Genomic DNA, 15076 nt, shown 5'->3' on the forward strand with positions numbered 1-15076 from the left:
TAACTATAAATTCTATATTTCATGAAACATTAAAAACTATTGAAAATTTGTAAATTCAATTAGTAGCTTATCAGGTATGAAGAAGATTGTATGAAATTAACAGTTTAGCAACTAGTTTGAACACATATATCCAAGATACATTGTATAATTATATCTAAAACAAAGAAACTAATAAAAAAAGTAAAACTACTTTTATTATATATTACATCTTGACAGGAAATAAAAATAATTTATTTCCTTTTCAGTGATTTTAATATTGTTTACACAAATTATCCTTCCAACAGGAATAGTTGGAAAAAGTCAACTAGATAGATAGCTAAAAGTAGCTAGACATTTCAAAATTTTGTTTTGTATATTATTTGAAGAGATGAAAGTAAACTCTAAATATATTCATGAAAAATGACGTCTGTTGATAAAAATGAGCATAGCATAAGAAAAGTTTTAGTCCTCTTTCTGGCGTTTACCACTTCCTAGTATCTTTACTCTTTGTCGATACATGTAAGTCATCATAAAATATAGAACTGTGTAAAGAAACGAAAATAAAAATATAATTAATAAATAAAAGTTACAGACAAATATGTTTTTAAAAAAATATATTGCAGGAATCTCATTTAAAACGTTGCAATTAAAAGCTAGATTCTGTTTAAGGACATAATAAGGCATGTTGTTACTTAAGGGCACAAGTTTCTCCAGTGGCCAGAAAACTTGCAGCTTTTTTTTTATAAGTTTATAAGGCTATTGGGATTGAGGACCACTAAAACTTCCCAGCAGATTGGCAGTAACTTAAATAAGAATTATTAATATTGTAGTGAAAATATTTGTTAATTTTTTTTTTTTTACTATAAATATTTAAGTTAATTGCTGTGCCACAAAAATTAGATAACAGTTGAAAGTCTTAAGCAAATTTTCTTTCACTTTTCAAAATTTGATTTATTTTAGTAAATTATATTTTGATACTGTGTGCTTTTCAATTATTTATCATAAAACAATGTATGAAGTTTAGAATTTTTTTTAAAAAGTTTTATGTTTTTTTTAAGAGTTAGAAGTTAACTATTCTTCACTCCCATGCTTTATAGTGATTTCTTTCAATTGCAATATAAAGATAGGGTTTTTATTCATGTATAGTAAGGATTACAACTGAACAAAAAGTTTTAGTGGGGAAAATGTTAAAAAAATAAAATAAATACTTTTTAAAATATAACAATGAATATTAAACATTAAGGAAGTTAGTTTTGAGATGGCATTGCTTATTATATTTATTAACTCTCAAAACAAATTGAAATCATATAATCATCAAATTGAAAAAAGAAAAATTTCATCATTAATGTTACTCAATTATGTTATTATATATGAATATTTTTTTTATAACTTTCTGAACCTATTTAATTTTGTTCATAAGGAAATCATGTGCGAATTTATAATACTTTTATAAAGATGCTTTTATAAGAAATAATATATGTTTACAAATCACTCATATTATGGAAGAGGAATGTATCATAGTATAGTTATAGATTATTCATTAGACAAAATAATTAGTTTAATTTTAGAAATTTAGTTTGAAACACCTTATATACGAAAACCTATTTATGATATTAATGGTATATGATTTAAAACGAACTCACATGGAAACAATCCAATCAGCAAATATATCCTCATTATATTAGGAAAATAAATAGAAATGTTCCACTTATTTGGAAGAAAGATGCTAAATCTTTTAGTTTCTTCAAAGTATGGAATGTTACGTAAAATTACAATTCCTGCAAGTAAAAATGATTTTTAATTTATTATTCATTATCAAAATAATAAAATTTAAAATAGTTCAGTTGGCAAAGCATAAAAAGAAAAAGGGCGAATGATTTCCATAAATTGACTTATAACTTAAGATAAACAAATAATTAAATTAGTTCATACATCTCTAGAATGCTATCAACTAAATAAAATATTTACTGTCTTTCAATTAGCATATCTTAATGTGAATGCATAAGTTTAGCCTCAAGAGTGGTAAAAAGTTTGGGCTTCTGAATATTTGTATTTTTTAATTTTGGGATTAGTCGCATCACCCCCCTTATTTCAGGAGTTTATGATTGCATAAATCAAAAATTGTTTTTCATAATTATTATTTTGCTTTATTTGCTTTTGAATTATTGTAGGATATAAACATATTTTCACTATAATAAACATATTTTCACTATATTAAATTTAAAAGAGCCCAATCAAAATTTGAAATGAATCAATTTAACAGTTTTAAATTTCTTTTTTAGAAAATTTTTGCTAAAAATTTTTTATTTGCTTTTTGTTAAAATTATTCTTGAGAACACTTCAACCACCTTTTTAAAAGGTTCAAATTAGATCTTAAAAGAAACAAAAAACGTTTCCTACAATTGTAAAATATTTATAAATTATATTGTGTTTACCTCTTTAATTTGATTTTTTTAATGAATAGTGGCTAGTGAAACAAGGATTTCTTTTGTATTATAGTAATTATTGATTTAGTGTTCAGGAAGATTCTTTATTATTGTACAGATTATCTAACACGATTCTTAAACTCGAGTAGTCATAATAAAATTTGAAAAAATAGAGATTTAATTTAACCTAAATAACACTACAATTGCTTTGATATATAATTTTACTGGAACAAACTATACATAATTTGTTGCTAATTATTGTAAAGATTAACTTTCTACATTCAAAAGTTAAGAATAAAATAAAATTAAACATCTTTTAAAGTCAATTTCTCTTGTTAATTGGAATATTAAAAATTAAATCATATAATACAAATATTTACAAAATATTAGAATAGAAATTTTTAAATCAAAGTACTTTTAATGACAAACATATACCTTCACAGAAGAATCCAAGAGGGTAAAGAATAATCCAAACAGTATATCTTAACCAAGTTAAAAAACCAATCTGTGCATTATATACTTTCAACATATAGTATGGATACCTGTTATGAAGAAATTTTTATACATTAAAACTTTTCAAGTGAATAAATATCAATGTTTGAAAATGTTTAATGTAAAGCAAATTATTAATAAAAAGTAATAAAATACTTTTTATTAATTGTTTTCAATCTATGCATCAATTATAATAATAGTTCACTAATTAAAAAAATAAAAGTTTTCGATGAACAGAAATAAAATAAATTGTGTGTGATTAGCAAAAACATGCCATTGTATGTTAAAGCGAACTTAATAATTTACTTTTGATTTTGCCATTTATTTGAATATTTATGTTGAATTTTACTGAAAACTATTTTTATGATGCCTTTTTATATAAGTTTCTCATTATTTGAATTGAATCACTATATAAATAATTTGGGAAAATTTATTATATACAGCAGACTACATCTTATCAAAGTGAAACACATGTTTCTGAACAGAACAATTGCCTCAAATTTGATGAAATGACATTTTGATATATTAAGAAAACAATAAAAGTTATATGAAATGGATTTTGTCATTCAAACATGTCATACTTCTCAGCTGTTAAGAACCACAGGTGTTAAATCCTACATTTTTCTCTCTACTCTGAAATTTTTTTCAAAACATCATGTAATTTAATTCTTGGTTTTATTAATGAAATTCATGGTTACATTTTAATTTATAGTGATAAATTCTAAATTAAAATCCAATTATTTTTTTCTAGACTATGAAAAAAAAAGCATGCAGAGTAATTTTTATTGTTTATGGCAAATTATCTTTGAAAATTGATTTATATGCAATAGTTGCTACACCTTCTTACAAATTAAAAAATGGGTTTTTGATAATAAATACATAAATTTATTACATTTAAATTTTATATAAAAAAAACTCACCTTATGACTTCACTAATAGAGTAAATACACAGTAAGTAGAACACAATGGGTTTGGTCTGAATTCGAGGCTCAGAATTGATCATTCCAAAAATGATGATTAAACGCCCACAAACCTTAAAGCAAAAGTAAACTAATAAGTAATCAAAACGAGTAAAAGAAAATTTCCCATAAAAAGAAATTAAAGTACCTGAATAAATGGTCCAAGTGCACTTCCAGAAGTATATCCCAATAAAGGATGAATGATTTCAAGAATTTGAAATAGTTGACAAAATGTAAAAGCAAATTGCACAACTGAATAGGCTTTTTCCATAAATGCTATAAAATTAGAGCATGTTTAACAAACTATTTATTTTTTTACAATAAAATTATATCATAACTCAGGGATCACAAATGTGGAAATTCCACTATGCAAATAATTACTCTTGAGGAAATAGATTTCTTCCAACTCAAGTGAAAGAAACTCTTTTTCAAAAAGAAATATCAAATCTTAAAAAAAATTATTACAATGCAGTTTAATATTATTGATTTCCAAGCTATTTAAAACATTATTTAATATTAAGTGAAAAGTACAAAGCAAAAACGGGAAGATGAATAAATTTAATTAATTTCTTAAGAAATTTAAATAACAGTAGTTCTTCAAATGATCAAAATAAAAGCTAATTTTATAATTATATAAACTGTTAAAATATCATAAATTTTTTTTATAAATACTACCAAGGTAACGAATCCCACATTAAACATATAATTATTACAAATAATATCTTGCATTATTCACAATTACAAATCGCACTATTATTTTTATAATCCAATACTGATAAGTATGAATACTTTAACTAATTCTTAAATAATATGACACATAAATTTTAAAATTCTGTATGGAACTAAAATAAATGTTTCTTTTTTAAAATGAAGACTAAAAAAAACTGAACTTCCTAGAACTATATCAAATTTTTTAAATTTAAACTATTCTTATAATACTTATTGCTAAACAATTTTATTGGTTGTTTTCAGCTTTGTCAATTTTGCTTTTCTTCATCAAGGTTTCATTATAAAAAATAAAATCTGTATATTTAAACTACATATGAACTTACCTGGACCTTCTTTTGCATAGTGTATATTTAAAACAATGAGAACATATAAGAATCCAACAAATTGAGATAAGTTGTATAAAAATAAGTATATTTTTCTGAAGTCTTCAACTGAAAAAGAAAACAAATTTTATTTCTATGACCTATTTGGAAAGAGGTTGTAATACCAATAAAGGTTAAAAGATAAATCTAACCTCTTTTCCTGTATTTCTTTTGACGATTTCTGATTTTTGAAAGAGTTTCTGATGCATTATATAGTTTCTACAAAGAATAGTAAAACATATTTTGTTTTAAAACAAAACTGACTATATTAAGTTTGATCAGTTATGCATTAAAAAATCAACACTGGGCTATGATAGTAAAATTAGACATTTTTATTTTTTGGAAATATATAAATGTAGATAAGTATAAAAAAATATTAATTAGTTACACAATACCATTTTAGAAATTCTAAAAGCAAACAGTTATAATGTTTAAAATTTTGCCTTGTATTACTTAAAACTTCAGTACCAAATATTTTTAATCATATTGTTTAAATAGAGTTATAAAGATTTATAGTTACAGAAAACTTAAAATTAATAAAAAGAAATGCAAAATCTTATGTTCAAAATTAGATATGACTTTAGGATGTCTATGATTGTAATCAAAGTGTCTGGTTGTGGTTCTGATTTAATAAAAAAATTCAGGTAAATGCAGAAATTCACAATTGCCACTCAATCTTAAGGTGAAAACAAAAATATTTTATTCTATAACTTAAAACCTACTGTTATTGACACCAGTGATGCTTAATTAATAGGAATAACAAGTACTACAAGTATTAAAGTAATAGTACATTAAAAAAATTATATAGGTACTGTAGTAATTTTTATATCCCCTTGAAACAGATATAAGTACTTTCTTTTTTATGCCAAAGAATAGTACTTAACTTATCTTGTTTTTTATGTTTATAAGCCAGTTGCATAATAAGTTAAGGTGTGTTAGGTCACATATGTGTTAGATTAAAAAACAGAAAAAGATAACTTTAAAAATTAGGTAACTTCCTTAATAAAGGAAAATTTCAAAAGGAATTCCTTTTATTTTTATAAAAATAAATTAATTAATTAGTTAAATTAAATCATAGTCATACCATGGAAATCTTTCTTTTTGAGAAGAAGGCAAGGAGCACATAGATTTTTTTTTAAAGAAAGCATTTTTTTTTAAAAGTTATATCCTAATATTATACATTTTGTGTTGCATTTACAATCTTTAAAAATCAAAACATTACATAAATGAGATAACATGGAAAATATATGAAAAAATTTCTTTAAATTTAAAAATAGTTATCTTTATTTAACAACTAGTATAACAGAAATAATTTAAAACTTTTCTCTGGGAACACGACACAATCGGTAACATGTTCCTTTAAAACGCTTATTGTAAAGAAAAGCAAGACTAATTATTAATGTTTTTATATTTTTCTTCATCTTAAAAATAAAAAGTGGTGGCAATTTAAGGTTCTTCCCCTTAAAAATCCTAACAACCTGTTTGCTGTTAAGCCCCCCTAAGTACCCATCCTTTCTCAAATGGAAATATCACAAGATCAATATCACCTTCAATGGAAATGCTAATCATGATACGCATTAATAACATATAAAAGAGTTATTACATAAAAATAAAATCTTAATTATTATTAATAATAATAACAAACTTACATGATCTAATCCTTCTTCACTTTCTTCTTCTTCTTCATCATCATCATCAGTTTTCAATCTATCAAAATCTAATTTTAGCCATGCAGGTTTAGTTGAATCTTTTATCAATCTTGGCCACCATTCTAATTCATTTTTATTAATTGTTATTTCAACTTCCATTTGCTTTTTGCAAACATGCACATTCTATTGAAAATATAAAAATTAAATAAATATTAGTTGATGGATAATATTTTATATGAGCAATAAATAGAAAAATAAAGATCCAAATCAAACTTACAGGGTCAATTTCTTTGAAGAAAGTGAATTTAAAATAATATTCATTTTTTCCTGTATTTGCCCCAACGCCATGAGCAAAAAACTCTAATGAATCATCAGAAGCAGTAATCTTGGGATTCTAGAATTGTTTTTGACAATACAATTAATAAACTGAAATATAAATGTTCAATAATGCACAATTACAAAGTATTAATAATTGCCAATTTAAACACACATTGTTATCACAAAAGTTCACCAAAATTTCCTGTTGATTTTTTTATACTACAAAGTAAACATTAATTGAGGGTTCTACAGTCTTTACTAGCTATTTAATATTCTTTTCAGCCTATTATAAAAATAACACAATCTCATGCAACAACAGTTAAAATTTTTTTAAATGATTAAAAATTATATAAATTAACTTTTTTTAATTAAAAATTAAACAAACATACAATGGAAAAGGTAACCACTGAAATTGGTTTTGCAGGATACAAATGGAACAGGGGAAAATGCTAGTTGTTGTATACCGGAAATTGCTTAGACTTAATCATTGCTTTGGCATAGACTACAATACTAAAATTACTTCTTTTCGGTTAATTTAATCAGGTTAACAAATAAAAGATTCAAAGGCACACATACTAATCAATTTGCCCAAAGCAAATTCAAGAAATTTTAATCATTTTTTTTCTAAGTGTTTTTAAGGTGTTGAAATAGATTAAAGGGAAATATTAGAGTAATATTGTTCTTTCATTTTGATAGAAAATGTATCCTAAAACAGAGTTATTTCTTAATGTAAATTTCGTTTTGTAAAGATGCTTAAAAATAATTCGTATGGGATATTTACAGTAAGCAAACAGTATAAGTCATATTTAAAGATAATTAATACATCTATTTTCTTTTGAATTGTTAAATATATTGAATTTATTTCTCCGCTATAATAATTAATTGGGATGATTTACAAACATGCTTTTAAATTTCACTACTTAAAACAACGTCTTCATCTCTCAATAACTAAAAATTTGCAATTTTTCTTAAGCTTATTGATACTACCATTTTAATGCATGCATAAAATGTAATTAGTTAAAACTGTTTCTTAAAGCAAATATTTATTTTTGAAAAAAAAATTCGGCATTTAAGACCTAGCATTAATTAAACAAACTTGTAAAAAACATAATTACGAATTCAAATTACCGATAAGACACTCAAATGAACTCTTAGAGAAATTTTACTTTCTGTTTGAGCCCAAAACACAAATGGACTTAATTTGCGCGGACTTGAGTTTTCATCAGTTCCACTCGAGGGAGACATTGCTAACACTTTATTAAATATAAATTATAATCTTGCAGGTAGACTTATAAAATCAATGAAAGATCTAGAAAACATGAGACCCTTATCCCTTCTGTGAGCAGAATACGAAACCAAACAAACTTGCGCATTTCTCACAAGTGTTTTCAGTTTGTTCCGTTTATTACGATCAATAATTTATCGCGTTTCATTCGTATAATTCCCGTCTTGTATTAAATATTAGAACTACAGTTGTATCTCGCTGTCTGCTTTTCAATCCAGTCGATCCTAGAAAATGATTTTACGAACGTGTACTGCAATCATCGTCCAATGATAGCAGACATTAAATAAATAAACAAAATTTAAATGATATAATTATTTCTTAAACCCTAATTTATTTTGTAATACAGTTGCATGAAAAATATTTAAAAGCTTAGTTTTTCTTCGAATTTAATTAAAAAGTTTCGAACACAAATTTGAGAGAACCCAGAATGCCAAGCTGGCAATACAACTGCTAATTTTCCCGCTAAAAACAAAAACAATGTCCTCCATGTAAAATTTGAACTTCAAATTGAAACTCGTTACTCTGCTATAAAATAACAGACTGATCACTTCAAAAATAAAGTTTTAATGGTGATAGTCAGAAAAAGTTTTATTTGTCCCGTTTCTGTAAAAACAGTTTTGATTTTCTTGTTTTTTGATTAAGTTTAACATGACTGGCATTTATGTGTAAACAAAACATTATCCATCATGTGTAAACTAAGAGATTGACTGTAATAAAATATATAATAGGATATAATAAACACAACGATTTCAAAACTAAATGTTTAAATTGAAATATTTAAAATAATATTTTTTTTCAATTCCATTTAATAAAATTTTTTAGAAACTTTTTTTTTAATTCTGCAGCATTTTTAAATAAAAATAAAAGTGTTTTATGTATATATAATATTAATATACTAAATGAGAAAATTCAATATTTGATATTAGGTTAATTATTAAGTGTTTATTCTAACATTTGATATTTAAAATTGGTTCTGAACTGGAACAGGTTATGAATTTTTAATAATGAATTATTTACTTAGTTTTAAAAAGAAATACAAAGGATCTTATAGTCAATAATAATTTAAAAGAATTCTTTTGCAATAAATAGGAATCAGTTATTACTTTTTTTTTAAAGAATTTATATTCTTTTTAGCTCCTGATTTATAAACATAGGTGAGGGAAACTTGTCTTACGTTTTGATTTATGGTGCTTAATTTAGTAAATACTTTTTTTGTGCTCATATTCTTTTAATAATGGAATTTCTTTGTAGAGATTGCTTAAATATATTTTAGCTGATATATATTTGCCAAAATATTTTTCTTGTGTTTGCATGGTTCTATTTATGCCAAAAGGAAAAATGGAAAGCCAAAATTCATAATGTGAATAACTTTATTCTTGTGTTGAAAGGTAATCTAAAATTTAATAACTAAGGAGTTATTAAATTTTGGATCAGAAAGGTTGAGAATATCTGATCTTATTCTATTTCAAGTCTCATTAGTTTTTGTATTTTTCTTTAGATAGCAGATAAAATGGATGAAGGAGAAGTTGAAAGTCAACAAAAAGAATGTATTTTAAATCCAGATGGAAGTATAAGTAAGTTATTTAACATAATGTTAAATTTTAGTTAATAACTGTTATTTCTTAATTTAATATGAAAATGTTTTTTTAAAGATTATTAAAGCTTTTAAGAAACTGGAATTAAGATTTTTTTTTAAATAAAATTTTTTTTTTCTTATCTATTTTTCAAAATTTAAATAAAGACTACAAATTTTTTAATATTCAGACTTAAAACTCAAATTATAGTAAAATTGTAGGTATATTAAAGGTGAATAATGAGGCATACTATCAATTAAAATATGAGATAGGGAGACATTAGTTCACTCTTAAATGTTTAAAGTTTTTTTCTTGAAAATTTAAACTTGAGTTAACTGGAGGAAAAAAAAATTCCTAACTATATAGGAAATATTTGAGCTCATCTACTAACTTTTTCGAATATTAATCTCAATTTTTAATAAAAATTGATATTTTGGGTAGGAGATTTATTATATACAGGGCTCCAAATAGTCCACTTTTCCCTTAAAAGTCTGTTTTATAGAATAAGTCCATTTTAGTCCTCTTTTTAATGTTTTGATTCTTTTAGTGCTCGTTTTGAATGATATAAAAATCAGTTTATGGAAATTTTTCGAATATGTTAATCTTACAATGCACTCTAATTTTGTGTGCTGAATTCTAACCAAATTATTCACTAGAAAACCAAAGATGTTAGTACACTACTGTATTTATAGGTCAGTGGCACAATTTTTGAGCGTTGGGATCGTTTATATTTAATATTTTCATGTGAGTTAAGGAAAATTTTCTTGTCCCTTTTAATTAGATTTAATAGACTTAATAGAACTTTTTAATAGAACCTAGGAACAGGCAAGCCACTTTTGCCTTTTTTTTCCTGATTTCAGTCATAAGTTTTCATTAACAATTCTAAAACAGTAAATATTTATTTCATAGGTTGAACTGAAAGACCATCCATTAAGTGTGCAAAAGTGATTGAGGAATCTTATCTATTCTACACAATTTTTAGTTACTGTATTCAAGGACTCTAGGATTTTTTAAAATTTTTCATACTTGAAATTTTAAAAGAGTGAATTGACAGTCGTATGCTAATTTACTAATATATCCTTATTTACTATTTTAAATACTTATTAAAAATTCTTACATGATAGAGATTAGCTGTTTCAGGAATTTTAATTGATCTCTCTTTAAATTATTTAAAAAGAATTTATTCCAATAAAGAATTCAATAATCATAAAATTTTTAATTGGTACTCTGAGGGGTTGTTTGCAAATTGATTTATTAAAAAAAAACTTAGTTGCATTTGAAATTTAAAAATTCTTCAAATGAAAAGGTTAGGTTGTGATTAAAAAATATTAAAAAAATTAAAATTTAAATAGATAAAATTATTACAATTAAGAGTTCAATAAGTAATGACATTTTAAAACTTATTAAAAGGGACATATAACTAAAAGTGAAATTGCTAAATATATTTATAAAAACATTTTTAAATGTAACATTATATTTACTATAATACTTCCTTTAAATTGTAGTTTTAAATTTTTAATTTGAAAAACGTGTTTCTGAGGTATTATATAACCAGTTTTTTTTTTCTTTTCTTCCAAACTGCTTGGGCATATCTGTAGAATTTATTTGTAACTTGGGGACTCCTCAACTTGTTCGCTGATACACTTTTAACTCCAGAAGATTGCTATACAATCTTTGGTTTGCTCTGCAGACCATTTGATACGGGTTCTAGAATATAACTTTAAGAATTTAAATTAATAATTAAAATCTTTAAAACTAATTCCTTTTTAAAAACTTAGCATTTTTTGCCATTAATAAATTATTAAAATAGAAAATTTTAAATTGCAGTAGAAACAAAACAATAATTATGATTTAAAAAAACAATTTCTATTAAAGATTCACAATTTTGTGGAAAGTACAATTATAAATTTCAGAAATTTGAGCAATCACTGCAAGATATTATTATAAATAAAATTATTATTATTGAACCTGCATAAGTGTAATTAAAACATAACATGGAACACTTTGTTTGTTAATATGAACTATTGACTTTTAGCTTTTTAATTCTTTCCAACTTGTAGCTTAGTTTGTTTCAGCTTTTTATCGTCCATGCAAAAAAGGAATTTTCATTCAGAAATTTGTAAACATGTACATTTACGCTTTCATACTTATGAAAGCTCTCATGCTTTATATTGCAATTCTTTGTTGCCAATGCTTTATATTACAATTGTTTTTTTTTTTTTTTTTTTTTTTTTAATTTTTTTTTTTTTTTTTTTTTTTTTTTTTTTNTTTTTTTTTTTTTTTTTTTTTTTTTTTTTTTTTTAAATTCTTTCTGTTTGTTTTACTTGATTTGTGCTTTTTACGTTTTGTGAAAAAAAAGAAACATTCTTGAAGTTTTGTGAAAAAAAAACCCTGACATTTTCTTAATCATGATGCTTTTAAAGAGTATGAATTGAGTTGTTCACTTCTCTAATACTCAATAGCAAATTCTGAGACAAAATATTTACTAATTTACTTTCGACCATTGTTTCAAGGCTGTTTTTTCTTGATAGTTATTGAAACTCTTTTATTTTAATTATTTCTTGAAAAAAATTCTAAAATTATTATTTATTATTCTAGAATCTCATATTACTGAAGATTGAATCTTATTTTCGAATTAAGAGAACATTTCCTAACCATTGTTTTAAAAATTTTCTAGCTTTGTAATTTTTACCTTTTTGAATGTAAAAATAACAAAAATTACATTGTGCTTAAGGTGAATAATTTTGAATAAGATTTAGACTTGCATGTAGATTAATTTAATTGGTCTTCAGTGAATCTTTTTATTTTTGTAAACTTCAAAACTTTCTTCAGTTTTGAAAACTCCAAAGCAGCTTTAAAAATCTATGTAATGTACTAATTTAAGAAATTAAATTAAGAAACAAATTGCTAATTTAAGAAACTTATTGTGAAATTTATATCTTGTTAGTAGTAGTCCGTATTTAAATGAATTCTGTTTATGGATTTTTTAATATTTTCATAAAGAAGATTAATTATTGTGGTTCCATAATGCACTTATAAATGGTCCTAAAATCTCTTTTTAAACTTAAAATGGTCCTTTTAAGTCCCTTCTATGATTTTTGGTGTATTTGCCGCATTATATCACATAAGTGAAATCACTGTTAGTATCTCAAAGAAACACTTTGTTTGGTGCATTAACTCTATTTAACTGTATAATTCTAGTTCTAATACAAACAACATATTTTTTCCCCTGTCATTTATATTCACAATATTTTTTATGGCAAAAAATTAGCACAAGGCTGAGAAAAAATATATCTACAATAAGGTTTCTATAAAAACTTTTTTTTTTTTTTTTTTTTTTTTTTTTTTGAGACTGAAGCATCNTTTTTTTTTTTTTTTTTTTTTTTTTTTTTTTTTTTTTTTTTAAAAGTATTGAAGTTAATCTGATAGTTGAACTAACTTTAAAGACTTTTAAGAAAAATATAATAAACAAAATGAATAATAAGCAGCTCTGACATCTCTCTGCTTTCATTTTTTTTAAAACTTTTCAAAAACATTTCAAAAAGTTGTTCTTTATAAGTTTAATTTAAAAAAAAAAATGGAAGAAAAAAATTAAGTTGTAAATATCCTTAAAGAACTTTTCCCATGCTTTACTTTCCCTCCAAACTAATAAATAACATTTTAAAATTTCCAACTTTTAGTTACTCATTAAAAGGTACATTTGCCATGTTAATATAATTTTGTCTTTATTTAAAGCATTAATTTCAGAACACTTTCTTTGCAGCTTTGGATGATGTAACAATTCCTCCAGCTCCTACACCTGCATTAACTGTTGATGCCACAAAGGAAAGATTAATTATCACTGACTTATTAGTGAGAGATTTTAAGTCGTATGCTGGAAGTCATACTCTTGGACCTTTTAATAAGGTTTGTATTTGTGCATTATTTAAGAAGAAAATAATTAGTTAGTCAAATGAGTATAAAGTTGGTGAATGAATAGATTAAGTTAATAAAATATTGAAATTCTCTAGTTATAAATTCTACAAATATGCATATTGGGAATATCATTGATATTATTATAACAATTTTTGAATAAGATTGTAATCTATGTTATTCTAAATTTTTCTAGAAAAAATATTTTAGTGATATTTGGCAAAGGCAATAATTTTTATGTAATTTGCCTGCCGAAGTTTTTATTATTTTCTTCTGCACATTCATCTACGTGTTTGGTGTCTGTTTGAACTATTTTTGACTTTTTATTTTATTTTTGTTGAACAATTATAAACTATTTTACAGCTTTTTTTACAGACTATTATACACGCAGTTTTATTATACTGTTTATTCATATAATGGGTTTGGTTTAATGAATTTCGTGACTACTTTGTAATTTATCTATAAATTTTAATCAATTTTGTTTCAATTCATTTAATGTGTTTGTTTATCAATCCAATTTTAATAAAATGTTTTGGTTTCGGACTTAAAAACTGAAGTTATAATTTAAAATTGTCATGCTTGGTTTAAATGAACAATGCTAAACACATATCTTTATTTGATGATTAAAATTTTGTAAGATGGGTTATGTTACTTTAACTACTTAAGGCCCTTTCTACGCTGAAAGACAAGTCAAATTGAAGGAGCTATGGGTAGCATAGAATAACATGGGGGTTGCTTTTCTCCCGATCGAGCGAGCGAACGGCCTTAAATTGATGTAAAATTTTATTCTCCTTTGTTGCACATACTTATAGCAACAAAAGAATGATACTTATTGTATCTAATAGATTGTTTAGAATTTTTCCACCATCAACTTGACCTATCGTTGTCCTACACCTAGGACCTCTTTATGCTACACCTAGTTTGTATCAATGTTTGATTTGTTACCTTGTATGTCATATTATTTACATTTAACACAGTAAAACACATTCCTATCTTGACATTAAGCTCTGTATTCCATCTATCAGATTTAGGATTTCTAAAAAAATATTAGGAGCAGGTTATTAGCAGTGTTGTAGTGCCAAATTTTTCATTAAGTTGGCAGTAAGAATTTTAATATTTTATGTCATTTTTTTAAAAAATAATATGTCAAAATCTTAGAGAAACTTTATTTTATGTCAAATATGTTTACAGCAGCTGTGATACACTGTATTGAACTTATCAATCAACTTGAAAAAAAAAATTACAGCACATAAAAGAAAAAAAAAATGTAGAAACAAAACCTGTCTTCAATTAATAATATAATTCCACGACTACTAAAGTTTAAAATTATGAACAAAATGAGGAAAAAAAGTGTTGGGACATTATTTCCCAGGTGCCCTCTCCTCAATACT

The 15076-nt window shown here is 24.2% G+C and overlaps 2 protein-coding genes across 3 annotated transcripts in view; one reads left to right on the top strand and one right to left on the bottom strand.

Annotated features, from left to right (window-relative positions):
- Positions 1 to 176: 176 nt before the first annotated feature.
- On the bottom strand, positions 177 to 8403 carry LOC107452655 (3-hydroxyacyl-CoA dehydratase 2). Its single transcript, XM_016069201.4, has 10 exons — positions 8043 to 8403; positions 6874 to 6990; positions 6597 to 6779; positions 5100 to 5166; positions 4909 to 5016; positions 4005 to 4132; positions 3818 to 3930; positions 2841 to 2947; positions 1623 to 1757; positions 177 to 521 (listed from the first exon to the last, which is right to left on the bottom strand). The coding sequence occupies exons 1-10, from the start codon at positions 8157 to 8159 to the stop codon at positions 442 to 444; spliced, it is 1155 nt and encodes a 384-aa protein (XP_015924687.1). The 5' UTR covers positions 8160 to 8403; the 3' UTR covers positions 177 to 441.
- A 12-nt stretch (positions 8404 to 8415) lies between these two features.
- Positions 8416 to 15076, top strand: part of LOC107452653 (structural maintenance of chromosomes protein 4) — a 46927-nt gene continuing 40266 nt past the window's right edge. The window contains exons 1-3 of one of the 2 annotated variants that reach the window (XM_016069198.4): positions 8416 to 8768; positions 9698 to 9773; positions 13537 to 13679. In XM_016069198.4, the coding sequence (XP_015924684.1) occupies positions 8766 to 8768; positions 9698 to 9773; positions 13537 to 13679 (222 nt within the window). In that variant the 5' untranslated portion in view covers positions 8416 to 8765. Of the gene's footprint in view, positions 9354 to 9697; positions 9774 to 13536; positions 13680 to 15076 lie in introns of both variants that reach the window. The other variant, XM_016069199.3, reaches the window with a different exon arrangement.

Source organism: Parasteatoda tepidariorum, chromosome 1 (genome assembly GCF_043381705.1).
Source record: "Parasteatoda tepidariorum isolate YZ-2023 chromosome 1, CAS_Ptep_4.0, whole genome shotgun sequence".
Classification (NCBI taxonomy): domain Eukaryota; kingdom Metazoa; phylum Arthropoda; class Arachnida; order Araneae; family Theridiidae; genus Parasteatoda; species Parasteatoda tepidariorum.